The 14,644-nt window shown below is 41.0% G+C and overlaps 2 protein-coding genes across 2 annotated transcripts in view; one reads left to right on the forward strand and one right to left on the reverse strand.

Annotated features, from left to right (window-relative positions):
• Window positions 1–175: 175 nt before the first annotated feature.
• On the reverse strand, window positions 176–4,950 carry LOC109481711 (zinc finger HIT domain-containing protein 3-like). Its single transcript, XM_019784305.1, has 3 exons — window positions 4,791–4,950; window positions 3,312–3,435; window positions 176–2,899 (listed from the first exon to the last, which is right to left on the reverse strand). The coding sequence occupies exons 1-3, from the start codon at window positions 4,944–4,946 to the stop codon at window positions 2,721–2,723; spliced, it is 459 nt and encodes a 152-aa protein (XP_019639864.1). The 5' UTR covers window positions 4,947–4,950; the 3' UTR covers window positions 176–2,720.
• Window positions 4,951–11,666: 6,716 nt separating this feature from the next.
• Window positions 11,667–14,644, forward strand: part of LOC109481634 (zinc finger and BTB domain-containing protein 47-like) — a 4,956-nt gene continuing 1,978 nt past the window's right edge. The window contains 6 exon segments of the mRNA XM_019784214.1: window positions 11,667–11,679; window positions 12,149–12,283; window positions 12,445–12,449; window positions 12,637–12,916; window positions 13,151–13,401; window positions 13,784–13,887. Of these exon segments, the coding sequence (XP_019639773.1) occupies window positions 11,667–11,679; window positions 12,149–12,283; window positions 12,445–12,449; window positions 12,637–12,916; window positions 13,151–13,401; window positions 13,784–13,887 (788 nt within the window).

Here is a 14,644-nt window from a genome sequence, read left to right on the forward strand (position 1 = left end):
TGACAAAAAGTTTATGTCCTCTTTGGATTCACTTACAATAGATTAAGATGATAACGCCTTTGGTTTAAAACACAGGCTGTTAACAGTGTCGTCATCAGGTGACGTGCACTGTTCGAATTCGAATTATTGCGCAAGGGCGCACTCGAACTGAAAGATATGACGCCGGGTCCATGGTTTTAGTAACTTATTGTGCTTTTCAAGAAATAAAAAGATAACTTTCATGGCACAAAAACTGACTAAATGTTGATGTTGTTCAACAAGGAGAAATCCTTATAATCCTCAATTAACGTTAATAACAGTGGCCTCAAACGTAAAGCTGGTTACAGTTAAGTTTATATATACACAGGATGCAACAATGAAACGTAAACGGTGTTGCAAATGTTGTTCAAGCAAAACAAAACAAAAAAAAAAAACAATGGTGAAAGTGTGTTATATCAGGCCATTATGAACAGTATCAGCCACGGAAAAGAGCAAAATTTGTCACCAGAAAAACGTGTCTAATGCAACATTTTGTGGCAGGGAGGCGCAGAGGAGTCTTAATTCAATATCTTCATTCAAAGTATTATTGTGTTTTTCAGAGGAAAACAATGCCATGTCTACACAAAGTGTGTTGGTGCACATTAACAATTATATACAAGACAAAATCAACAGTATTATCGTTAATTACTTAATTTCTCACAAGAAAGACATAAATGCAAGGATGTTCACCTTGAAGAGACTATTTAAAAGAGTAGCCAATCTTTTGTTGCAAAAAATAGATAACGAGTCCAAAATAAAGAAATATCACCTCCAATTGAGTCAGGTATGAAGAAGTGTTAAGAAGACAGACCTAATTGTTAAAGTGTGCCAAACACACATATCTCATGCAATCTCAGGCTTCGAAAATTGACTAAGCATAAAAGTATAAACTGACCAACAAACTATCAGGGTTCCAGGTAAAGCAGAAAGACAGTGAGCAGTTTAGGAGTCATCAAATAAATGCTCTAGTTCCTTGGACTCTTAAAACCGAGTTAAAAAAGAACAACCCCAAAACAAAGTGTCAAGAGCTTTATAGGTAGGTAACAGTTACCTAGTTCAAATTTTACGTATTATATAATAAGTTCTAGATGACATCTTGTGACACTAAAATCTCACTATCCAGAAGCAGACTTTTCATGTGTATTTTGGTATAACATTAAGAGGTTAAAACAAAACTAGAGGTATTTTGTAGCTGAATGTGTATTTTGTTCAAGTACACCAAGCGATTTATTTACACGAGAAATGTACAATTAAAATCACTAATTATGTATATATACACTTGAATGTATAAAAAATAGTGTCAAATTATTTGTATAAAGAGCTGGATTCTTCCACCCAACTTACCTCTACTGAATACATGTATTATGTATTGATGCCAGGAAGACAAAATTAATGTATTTGCCTTACACAATAAGGCTTATATATTGTATGTAAATATACACACTGAGGTGCCAGAAATGATTTGAAAACATTTATGTCAAACATGGACCAGGATGAAGGAGTGAAAACAACAGGTCAAGAAAGGTGAAAGTAAGATCGTTATGGAATTTGACCAAAAAATTCAAAGAAATGCAGCCTCTATGTACCATTCTGGTTCAACATGTTTTTTCTTTGTTTTATAAAACTATTTCTAAAAGTTTATGGTGGTGGTTATATATCTGCAGAGATATGTTGTTTGTAACTTTGTTTTTATTTCTGCTGCTGCTGAACTCACCAGTGACTTAAAGTGATGGCTACTCATGAAAACATAATAAGGACAACCTAGCAGCTAACTTGTTATAGTCCAGTGTGGATTGTGACTGTAATGCAACTATGATGCAATGATGTTGTAATATGTACGTGTATATAGGATATGCCACTTAACATTACCTGTATATGTAAGTTAACTATATAGTTCTATATAACTCTACTGTATAACTCTGTATATGTGTTGTGTATTACTGTACAGTATTACCTATCTAACCATTCAGTATTAATGGTTACCGTAGAGAATGATGATTATGAAGATTATACTCCCCTCATAGCCTTGTTATGTCCAGAGATTCTTGGTTTAGGCTTTTTGGCTGTAGTTATTGAGTACTAGTATTATTCTCTACAAAATCAATATTGTTGTGTTCTGTCTTTTGAACCATACAGTGTTATCACTACAGTGTAAAGAAACCTACAGACCTTTGTTGATACTAGAATTTGTTTAGAACAGGGGACCAGGTTCTATCTTCCATTAGTTCCAGTTGAAACAGCCTGAACTTGCTGAAGTGTTCCAAGCAACATATATCACTGGCACTGCCTGTGCTTCATGGGTTGAAAAGAAAAAGTGCACTCATGTAACCCTGCTCTGAACAGGTCTTGTATAGAAACAAACATGAACCAATAAATAAACATCATGCCTCTTACAGGGCTGACTAGTTTCTGGCTTGTCTGCCTGTCTGTATTTCTGTGATTTCAAATGAATACAATGCAGTGTTACCATACATACTTAGAGCTACTGTTTAAATGTTCTGCAAGACAGCATGTATAAGCGACTGAAACCTGGCATTTCCGCTTTGCTTCATGTACAGCCAGTGTTGCCATACATTCTCAGTGCCACTATATTTTGTCCTTTGAACTGGAAGGGTCCCAAAGTGGTATGGGTAAGGGAGCGAAGTCTGGCATCCTTTCCTGAAGGATCAGTTAGCTACCTCCGACCTTTGCCCCTGTGACCTCTAACCCTGCTCTGTGCCATTGACCTGGGGTTCCACGACCCTCAGACACTGGTCCGCGAACTCCACAAATATGGGCTCCTGCATGGCCCTCTGCATGCTGACCTCAGGGTCATCGGAAGAGTCCACTTCTCTGATCATCCGCTGCAGGTGGGGGTTACACAGCAGGCTCCTCAGCTCCTCTGTAAAGTGAATATGGGAATAGATTAGATTTAGTTCAATTCAATCTTTATTCAAACAACTCGGAGACAATATTTTCAATCTGAATTATGTTGTTCTGACAATTCAATGGTCTGTAGACCCATTGTACACTTAAAATTAAGTAATCTAAATGATCTATAATTGACAACATTGAAAAAAATATACATATTAAACAATTACACCACATCATAAAGTAATGAAAATAGTTATCTGGTATACATGGTTTTGGGTTACAAAATACATGTACCACAATACTAATATAATATACATTTTCCAAATTAAGTTAGGGAACCTTGCAAATTCGCAGAGAGAGGTACCTAAAAAAAGAAAAATGCAAGGGAAAACAGAGGTTGAAAATAATAAAATAGAATAAAACAGAACATCAGTGCTGACCTGAGTCCTGTAGTTTCTGTAGTCTGTCCAGTGGTACCCTGTCCTCCTCATCCCCCTCATCCATCCCATCATCCCACATCTCCATGGCAACAGCACCAGCATCTTCTGCAGCAGCTGCCTCAGACTGAGGATGTACAAAAAAATACAGGATTGTTTTAATGTTTGTTGCATGTGTGTTTAACTACTAGTTGGGGTGAACTATCGTTTTTGTTTCTGTGTGTGTGTGCGTGTGTCTCTGTCTGTGTTCTCTCACCTAGAGCTCTGTGTGTGTGTGCGTGTGTCTCTGTCTGTGTTCTCTCACCTAGAGCTCTCGACCAGTCACTCTGGTCTTCCTCAGTAGACTGACCCAGTGAGGCTTGTCACATGGCTTCTTTGAAGTGTGACGTCAACACTGAGTCAAAGGTATCTGGTAGACGACTTTGGCTCCCCGCAATTAAGTGAAGAGTGAAGAAGCCACATGACAAGTCTTACTGGGTCAGTTTAACAGGAAGACTAGAGTGACTGGTTGAAAGCCCTAGAGGAGAGAACTTTTTGTGTTGGATCTAAAGTTTAAACAATATTCTCACCTGTTGTGTCTTCTCTCCTGTACAAGTTTCTCCTTCTCCCGACAGGTGTTTTCAGCAGGTGAGATAACAACACACCTATCCTATGATGTAACATTAATGTGCTCACCTGTTGTGTTCTCTGTCTCTCCTGTACCAGTTTCTCCCTCTTGTAAGAAACAGGAGAAGACAGTAAAAACCCACTGGTCCCGGGCGGGGTTCGAACCCACAACCTCCCGGGCCCCAGTCAGACACTCTTACCTCTCCGCTAAAAGGTAGCGCCTAGACCCGTCAGCCGGGTCAGTTGGTAGCGCCTATAAACCCCCTACTGTTACACTACTCCCCCTTTTCTTTTCAAGATTCGTCCTCAAATCTTCCGAATTCGACATCCCTGGAGCAGCACTCTTTGCCAGAACTCCCAGGGCCGGTGTGGGAACCACTGTAAGAAACAGGAGAAGACAGTAAAAACCCACTGGTCCCGGGCGGGGTTCGAACCCACGACCTCCCAGGACCCAGTCAGACACTCTAACCTCTCCGCTAAAAGGTAGCGCCTAGACCCGTCAGCCGGGTCAGTTGGTAGCGTACGTAGCGCCTATAAACCCCCTACTGTTACACTCTGCCCACAGGTGATCCCAGCAGGTGAGAGAGCAATACACCTGTCCTAAGACGTAACAATGTCTCACCTGTTCTGTCCTCCTTCTCCCCTGTACCAGTTTCTCCCTCTGCCCACAGGTGTTTTCCTTGTGCAGCTTGAAGCAGGTGAGACAGTGAGAGAGCAGTACACCTGTCCTCACACTTATCCTATGATGTAACATTAATGTTCTCACCTGTTCTGTCCTCCTTCTCTCCTGTACAAGTTTCTCCCTCTGCCCACAGGTGTTTTCAGCAGGTGAGATAACAGCACACCTGTCCTATGATGTAACGTCAATGTTCTCACCTGCTGTATTCTATTTCTCTCCTGTACAAGTTTCTCCCTCTCTCCACATGTGTTTTCCTTGTGCAGGTTGAAGCAGGTGAGAGAGCAGTACCTGACCTCACACCTGGGACACCTGTACTTGGGAGGCTGCTCAGAACACACTTCACAGGTTACCATGGTGATGACCTAGGTCATGTGGAGGAACACATTTCATAAACAAAGATGAAGTCTTGGCTTGGGTAAAGCTTAGACATGGCCCCAGCCAGGTAGCCTGGTTACCGAACCTGTTATAGCTCCCGAGTCCTACATCCTCTATTTGGAGAGGATGTAGGACTCGGGAGCTATAATAGGTTTGGTAACCAGGCTACCTGGCAGGTCGATTTGAAGTGAATCAGTAACTCCCAGACAGTAGAATTTGGACCATCGCACACTGGGACATGTTTCGTATTAGCCATGCCGATTTGTTGGCAGATGGGCATTAAAGGAAGAACAGAACAGAACATGGGTCTCTTTGTTTGAATCAAATATATTGAAGTATACTTTGAACAGCCATGGTTGCGCGTCATGGTTAAACTAAAGTAGAGTTCAAATAAATATTTAACACCGGTGTTACTATAATTTATATAATTTATATAAATTTATTGTCAAGAATATGTGGTTACGTACTATGACGTCTTTTCAGTTTTCACCGCTACTATACAACCAAGGAGGTTATAGGGGGACTACCACTAGGATTCAACCAAACCTCCTTGTACAAACATGGTACAAACATATTCTCAGTAAAAACATGACTCATGAAACACGTGCGTGCCTAGCTTGTCACTTTTTGGCACACAGTGCACAGTAACGCGCCAACATTTCGACTTTACCGTAAAGACGGAACACAATAGAACACAAAAGAAACCCTACATTACTTTATCTGTAAACCAACAATACCATTTCACTAATTACGTGTGACAATGGACGTAAAAATCGGCCAAAATAAACCAGAATTTCCGGACATCCAAAATTTTACTCACGTTTGTTTCCGGCGCCATGCTGCAACCTCGTACCCAGAGTACACTCTGTGCTAAATTTGTAAATATCCGACTAGAGTAGCTAGAATAGAACACTTTGTCATCTTATTGTAAAAACATTAATATTTTGTACACTTTCGCAAGTTTTGAGCCTACAAAATAGCTCCTGTGTCGCTAAACACCGGACCCTGGGAACGAGAAGGATTTAAACCCCCCGGTTGACCTTTGCCCTGCTAATTTGCATGCGGCACAGCTGCAGCTGCACAGCTGTCCGCCTGCATCCATCTTGGAGCCTGCCAGGAATTTTCCGGCTCCGAAAAATCGTCACTTTTTCCCCAGAATTCGCCGGAAAAACGCCACAAGTTGGATACCGGAGCAAGGTGAGACGATTTGGGTAGTTTTTGCGGGATCCGCCGGTCGTTTTGGTGGTCTAGCACTCAGTAGCAGACGACAAAAATGCGCGGATTTCATTCAGATGTTTATATACGAGCTAGGGGCCCATCTAGGGGTGGTATGCGGCAAGCCGAATTCCCAATTTTTCTGTACCTTTCTCGTCTTTCTCTTCTTAAAACCATGTGCGGGATACGTTTTGGTGACATTTTTTTTTCTGAAATGTGGAATTGCTTTTTCCCGCGAAAGATTCGAAATTGTCAGTTTTCTGAGAGTCAACCTCGAATTTGAAAAACGTCAACTTTTGAACGAAGCGCTATGAAGAATGCGCGCATTTTTCCTTCAAATTCTTTCACAAGGATATTTTCTCACCGATCTCCCTTCGTTGTTGTTTATTGTCAACTTTGTTTTCGCGTTTCTTTCATGTATAATGATGTCGAAATACTGATTTTCTTCGTATGACTTTTTACTCGAGGGACCGTTCATTTGAGAAATGGGGTGGTGGAGAGAACAGAAATGAGCTTAAAATCCTTTAGGGTTAAAACATGAACTTAAAATACTTTAGGGTGGGACAGATTTGTTTCTGGTTCGAAATCACAGTTGACTGAATTTCAAGTGCACACAAAATCAAAATGAAACAGGAGAATTCAATACCAAAACATAGCCAATGGCAAGTTTCAAAACAAATTGGTATACTCATTCATAGCTGTATATACCAAGTAATTTGTATGCAACACTTAAAATACTTAAGAAATTTCAGTATGTTATAGTTTTGCAGATTTGTTTATGCTTTCGAATCACAGTTGTCACAATGCCAAGAACACATTAAATCAAGTGAACCAGAAGCAGTCACACCAAACACTGCCTAAGGCAAAATTATGTTCCAAACATTTTAATCATCGTTGTATAATAACATTACTTGAATTGTACATATTGAATTTCCGGAAATGAAAACTCTTTGATAAACGTTTCGTTTACCAACTTTGGAGGCTTGAAATATTTTTAAAGCTACTAATATTCCATTCCCTTCATGTATGCATTCAAAACTTCTTTACAATTGGTTGACCGAAAAAAATACACTGAATTAAAATCTTTCCTAGTTGTGAAGAAATTTTACAGAGTTATGAAGGAAATGTTGGGAAGCTTGTTTGGTATGACCGTCTCCTGTTTCATTTTCAATTTTGTGTGCTCTTGAATTCAGTCAACTTTGATTTTAAATCATAAACAAATCTGTCCCACCAAGGACATTCTATATACATGTAATATAAAGTTTCTTGGTCCCACCCTAAAGGATTTTAAGTTCATTTCTGTTGGGAAGAAATTTACAGAGTTATGATAGCAATTTGGGAAGCTTCTTCGATATGGCCTGTCTTCTGTGTGCTCTTGAAATTCAGTCAACTTTGATTGTGAACCACAAACAGATCTGTCCCATGCTAAACTAAAGGATTTTAAACTTCAATTTTTTCCATTTCCTCTTGTGTAGAATTTAACAGAGTTATGATGGAAAAATTTCAGGAAGGTTGTTTGGTATGGCTGTGAGTGTCTCCTGGTTGATGTGATTTGTGCCTGGAATCCAGGTCAGGAGTGGGGCTGATTGTAACCAGCTGGTGCAACCATGGAGGTACCTCCATGGTGCAACAGACATGTTGGGCAGGCTTCAGGGGGGAATCACTAATGCCTACAATGTTGGGCAGGCCTTAGGGGGGGATCAGTAAGCACCTGGGGGAATCACGCATGCCTACAATGTTGGGCAGGCTTCAGGGGGGATCATTAAGTACCTGGGGGAAGCACTAATGCCCACAGGGGTAAATCCCACTGTACATCTGGGATTGTGTGATAGCATTGCCAATATTACGAAAGCAAAGGTAGTATAAAAGTCAGTAGGGCCACACCAATTTAATTTGGTGTTTCTTGGATTTTTTCAGAAAAATATTATGTGACAGGGAAAAATAACAACAAAAAACAGGTTGAATCCGAGAAACAACAAATTAAATTGGTGAGGCCTAAAAGAAAAATAGAACATTATTGTCGAACTCATAGGTATAGATATTACGGGTTGAATTATTTCAGATGTTATTGTTTAGGAGTAAGTAAAATTTTAAGATTTATCTAATGTTTGTTGTTTTTATTTCCAAACGTTACTGTACGTACTAATGCAGATGTAGTATTAAGTTAGTAAAAAAAATTATTGTTCAACTTTTAAGTACAGATGTTACAGATTAAATTACTTAAGATGTTATTTAGTAAGTAGAATTTTAAGGTTTTGTACTCTTGTTGTTTTGGGTTCCAAAAGTTGCTGTACTTTTTGATTTGTCAATCCTTTTCTTCATTCTCATGACATTAGTGATTTGTCCCCTAGTTGCTGGGACAGAAAGCCAGAAATGTTATTTGGGGACCCTCTCATGACATTAGTGATTTGTCCCCTAGTTGCTGGGACAGAGAGCCAGAAATGTTATTTGGGGACCCTTTCATGTGCGTAATGAGCATTCCTACTGAAATTAAATCTCGCGCAGGTGTGCCCACAAGGAGCCATTCACAAACCTGAAACGTATCTGCAAACGACATTGGTTTGTTTGCCCAAAAACCACAGGACGGAATCTCAGACAATTTCCCAACAAACGTTTTGTGTGCCCAAGCTGTTGCTGGTTTCAAAACTTGTGTATTTCGGGTAAACAGTACTACCTGATATCGCAGTCATTAGGATGCAGGGTTGGACAAGTCCAATTGCCCACTTGCCCAGGGCAAGTAAAAGTACTTTCAGGCAAGGGCCTGGCAAGTGAATTTTTTGGATGCGAAGTATAGCCACTACAGTGTTTGGAGCATAGCAAATTGCAGTCATTTTTCCAAAATGCCCTTTTGTCAGAAATCTCAAACCACCTTATTTTGATAAATAAAGCATGCAGTATTATGAAGTCTGAAATAAATTAATTTCCTTGCTGGTAGTAAATATGCATATAAAAAACATCTGTATCCATAATATCACCATAGTCCATAATATTGCCACCTTGAGAAAAAGTGTGCTTAAAGATATTTTTTACTGCAACATAGGTATGTACATTTGAGGTGTGCAGGAGTGCATACTAAAAGTATGTTGCAGTAAAATATAACACTGTTTCTCAAGGTGGCGATATTATGGACCCTGGTGATATTATGGACACGGATGTTATATATTTTGGGCAAGTGAAAAGTTGTTTCCTACAAGTGAAAATGACCAAGTGGATTTTTGAAAACCACTTTGATCACGTTTGTGTTGATGTTGGGAGTCTGAGTTGGTCCCTTTGTGGAGCGCTCCAGGTGTGTTTCGGCCCTTTGTTCCACATGAAAGGCCTGGCTGTTGGCTTTCAGTTGCAGGTGTGCCGCAAGGACCTACCTGGGCCAAACCATTAGAACCAGCAGGGGGCAACAAGTGGGGAGACAAAAAAATTGTGAAAAAAAGTCTGTCATTCTGAAATGAAATACCAGACTTTCACTTTTTCAGTATTACTTATCTTCAGTGTAGATTTTTAAATCATTCTGTTTCATAGACCAACCTGGGCCGAACCATCAGGACTGCCAGGGGGGGCAACAAGTCAATCAATTGATCATTGGCAGCCAGTGGGTGTGGGGAGACAAAAAATTCTAAAAGAAAGTCTGTCATTCAATGAAATACCAGAGTTTCACCTGCTTCAGTATAGATTTTTAAAAATGATTTTGTTTAATAGTTTAATATAAAGTTTACCGTAATCAATTACATGTATTCCTTGATTGTAAAAACATCAATGGCATTGGAAAATCTTATTAAAGCCACAGAAGCAAGTTTTAAATTTTTTTGACAAAACAGGGACCCTGTGAGCTAAAATTGAAATGTATCTCATAGAAGCTTAAAAGTTAACTATTTGTCAATCTTTCTGTCAGTCTAGATCTCATGAATTCTGACAAGTAGCAATATCTGTGACACAGCCAATTAACTTTATGTTGCCCGAAGCGTTACATATTTGGATAGCAACAGATGTCAGGATGTGGCAGATGTTTTAGGCATGTCAGGTTGCCAGGATTCATGAGGGCCTGCAAGCCCTTTTTCGTAAGGCGTAATCAGGCCGTTTTAGACTTCGTAATTCGTAGGCAGCCTCCGCCAAAATCAACGTAATTCGTAATTGGACATTAGCCGCAAATCGTAAAGTCGTAATCAGCTCTGAGACTTTAACGTAAATCGTAATAGGCGGCGAAAATTTTGCGTAATTCGTAATCACTACCCCCCCCCCTTGCCGTCCCTCATTCATGCCAGGAAGGTAAGCTGATTTTTCTCTCACAGGGAAACTCAACCATGTAATACGATGTATTTTTCAGGTAATCTTTTGTGGGTTTCCTGACATAATGGTAATAGCTTCTTTTTTTTTTTGGAAATACTTGCTTTCAATATTTTCTGCAGAATTTTTACATTTGATTAAGTGATTTATGATTATCAAATCATGAAATTTTTGTCAATGAAACTTCATAGAAAGATCATAGGGAGGCATTTAAATGAAAATATTTAGATTTTTTTATTTTTGAAATAAGGAAGAATAGATTTTTATAATCAACAAATAATTCTTCAATAATTTTTTTAGTTGAGTTGCATATTTGGTTGAAGGAACAAAAAAGATTATCTTGACAGAATATTTGACATATTATAGAAGAAGAAGTACATACATACTTCATGGCCTTGTAAGACCGATGAATGCCTACTATATATAACGTTACATGTGTAGAAGAAGAATGGCAGACACTTTTTTCTCTTGTTTGACAATTTTTTTTTTCTGGAAGACTGAGACTGAGAGTACTACGTGTATATATTCCCATCACCTTACCCTGGGCCGCAGGTACTTTTTTCTTTAGTTTTCATTCATTGATTTTTTTTTCTGGAAGACTGAGAGTACAAGTACATATTTCGACCACCTTTTAAATTCCTAGCCTCTGTAGCAGGCTTATAGAACTGGGTGTTTGGTGGTCTTCGGCTGTTTTCTGATTAGCCCAGTTAAAAAAACAGGGATAATTCAACCAGGCCTATATGCCTATGTCTATATGCAATCAGAAAATAGCACATAAAAGCTCCCAAAGACCCTGAAGACCCCCAAAACCCCCAGTTTTTGGCATGCTATGGAGGCTACACCTTACCCTGGGCCCCAGGTAGTGTGTGTAGTGTTTGTGAGTGGTGTCAGGCCCAGGTGCCTCCTCTGTGGGCTGACAAGGGGGGATGAATGGTGTCTGCAAATAACAGCTGTGTCTACAGCAGCTGGAGGGGAGACCCACTAATCACACAATAGGGGACTCCTGTGGAGCTTTAGGGGAGAGCCACTAATCATCTGACAGGGGTGATGCAGTGGAGCTGGAAGGGAGAGCCATTCATGATTCACCTACATGTAACAGGGGACTCCTGGGGAGCTTGAGGGGAGATTCTATGATAGTCCCACAAGGGGCATGTGTCTACAGCAGCTGGAGGGGAGATCCACTAATCACCCAATAGGGGACTCCCATGGAGCGTGCGGGTAGATTCACTGCTAGTCTGACAGGGGATATGCACTAAAGCTGGAGGGTATATTTACTAATCACCCATTAGGGAACTCCACATGAGCTTCAGGGAAGGTTCACTAATCAACCCATAGGGGAGGTGTAGCCACAGCCACTGGAGGGAAGGTTTACTATTCATCTGATAGGGGAGGTGCACTAGAGCTCTGTCTGTAGCAGCTGGATAGTACGTTCAATAACTAAGTTGCCTGGAAAGGGGTTAAGAATAGGCAGGGAGGGTACAGAATGTGCGAATGTGCCTTGATGGGGTGTTGCATCATCTGTCTTCGTGAAAGACTTTCAGTACTATAGACAAACATTGTATTGTTTTTACATTGAAATTTACACTTGCTGTCATCCCTTCCCCATGGGTACAGGTGGGTAGAAGATGGCGACCTTGCCCCCCTCCCCACACTCCTACAGCTTACACTGTTAAATGTGTTGTTACAGGTAGAGTGAGGGTAGAAGATGGCGACCTTGCCCCCCTCCCCACACTCCTACAAGTCCCTGGTGTACCAGCGCACTCTGCTGGACAGACTCAACTTCCTTCGAAACCTCGGCCTCTTCTGTGACGTCACACTCGAGGTAGGTTATTAGACCTTAAAGCTGACTGTGGATGCAACTTGTGAACAGAACTGGGTTGCATCAATATAACACATAAACTTCCTCAGATTTAAGAGGTATCAGTTAAATTATGATTCAAATTCCATGCGTATGCGTCTTCAATATTACCAGTTTTCTCCAAGCAGAGGTTTGGGTTTTGGCTTTTTTTTTTGGCGTGTTTTTAGGCTTTTTTTATCAGGCTTGTTTTTTGCACTTCCAACTTACAGATTCCACCACAACATACAGATTCCACCATTTATAGACTACAATATGTTTAATTTAAACCTTAAGTAATGTGCTTTTGATTCAGACTTACTGTTTGCCTGTTGCTTTAGGTGGAAGGTAAGCTGTTCCGGTGCCACCAGGTGATCCTGGCCGCCAGCAGCACCTTCTTCCAGACGCTCTTCACGCAGCAGCAGGCGGCCATCAAGCAGGCGCAGCCCATCGACCTGCCCGTCGTCAAGGCAACCGCCTTCCTGCAGCTGCTGGACTTCGTGTACACCTCGGAGCTCAGCCTGACCGTACAGACGGCCATCGACCTGCTGTCTGCAGCCAGCCTGCTGCAGATGGGCCCGCTGGTGGAGGCCGTGTCGCACTACCTCAAGACTCACGTCGGTAAGGGTCAGGATTCATTGGCTAACAGTCAAAGGTTAGGTGTCAAAGGGTTATTTTGTTCTGCAGATGGCATTTCCTCAACACCCATCAGTAAGGGTGTCTCATGTTAGTAAGGGTTAGAGGTCAGAGATTAGAGGTCATAGGTGAGGTGTTAGGGGTGAAGGGTTAGTGGTCACTCGGCTTTCCATCAGGAGTAAATACAAGTGATGAGATTTTGAATATTTTTGTTTCCAGGAGATGAACCAGAGAAGCCCCTTCCTCCTCTCTCCTCAGCATCAGGACCAGCAGGACATCTCCTGCCCTCCCCCCCTCCGCCTGCCCTGGACCGCCAGCGCCACACCCCGACCAGCCGTGAGCCCAGCGCCTTCGTCCTGCATGACAGCGGGCAGTACGTTCAGCAGGAACGGGAGAGAGGCGTGCAAACCTCCGCCTCCACACCAAGTCCAACTCTGCCTCACCCAGCAGGCCTTCCCTCACATTCACAAGTAAACTATTTTGTTCCTTTCTTTTTGACTCTTTATTTCAATCAGCAAGGCCTGTACATGAAATATCTAATATCTGACACAACATGTAGTCATCATGAGACATAAAACAATATGCATGGTTACAAAAAGTACAGGATAGAGAGTGCAAAGTCTCATATTTGTGGCTTCTAAGGGACATAACAAGCGCAGGTATTTCATCATTCTCGACACCGTTACTCTATGTGTTGAAAATGACATATTTCACAATACTCAGCAACAAATAAGCAAAATCAGCTGTAGAATGATTTCACTCTGCTCATAGAAATCTATCAGATTGTTGGTGGAGTTGACAGATGTGTTTTGTAACCCAGAATCATCCCCCTACCACCCCACTCCCTCGCAGGCAAACCTCCGTTTGTCACCGAACGCAGACAAAGGCCGTGCCCCGCTGGACTACGGCCCACCGCTGGTGATGCCGCCGCTGCCAACGCACCAGCCTGGGTTCAGGTACTTTATTTATTTTATTGAAAAGTTTATTGCAAATTCGTGCCTGGAGACTAATTGCAAATTACAAAACATAAAAGAACAATGAAATAGAGTATAAAATAACTAAAGTCTACATGATAAAGGTAGCTGTCTAGAAGTATTTATTCGCACATGCAAAAGAACAATAAAAGCAAACTTCACAAAACACAAACAACAGAAAAAAATATACGTGCAGGGTAAGGAAGAAAGGTTCAAAGCAAATACATAATGTTAACCTTCACATATGGTCTGCTCTGTTAATTCTTACTCAAACACATTCATAAGATATGGTCAGACAGGAGTCTAAATCCCTCCTGCTATAAAATTGCAACATGATTTAACACAACACTAGTTACCATGGTGACAGATGTCTGGTTCAGGTCATTGACCTCATTTGTTAGGAGAAGAAGAAGAAACTGAGGAAAAACAATATGTTTTCCTTTGACTTAGCATGAAAGTTCATCTGTGTTGGTACAAATCATTATGAAATAAAGACTAAGCTTTAACTTCCAACACTTAGATTACAGAATTCGGACTCCATCAACCTTGGAACTCTTGGAACGTGACGTCAGAGACACGTGACCGCAGTAGTGAGTCATACGTGCCAGATAACTTGTGAATGAGGAGTAAAGGGGGCGGTCTACATAAGAGCTCACAGACCTACCCTGAACAGAAGATGGGGGGCACACAAGTTATCTGGCACATATGAACCCGCTTCTACGGTACGTCCCAATTCTGT

The sequence above is a fragment of the Branchiostoma belcheri genome, unplaced genomic scaffold (genome assembly GCF_001625305.1).
Source record: "Branchiostoma belcheri isolate BF01 breed outbred unplaced genomic scaffold, Haploidv18h27 scaffold57, whole genome shotgun sequence".
Taxonomy (NCBI): Eukaryota; Metazoa; Chordata; class Leptocardii; order Amphioxiformes; family Branchiostomatidae; genus Branchiostoma; species Branchiostoma belcheri.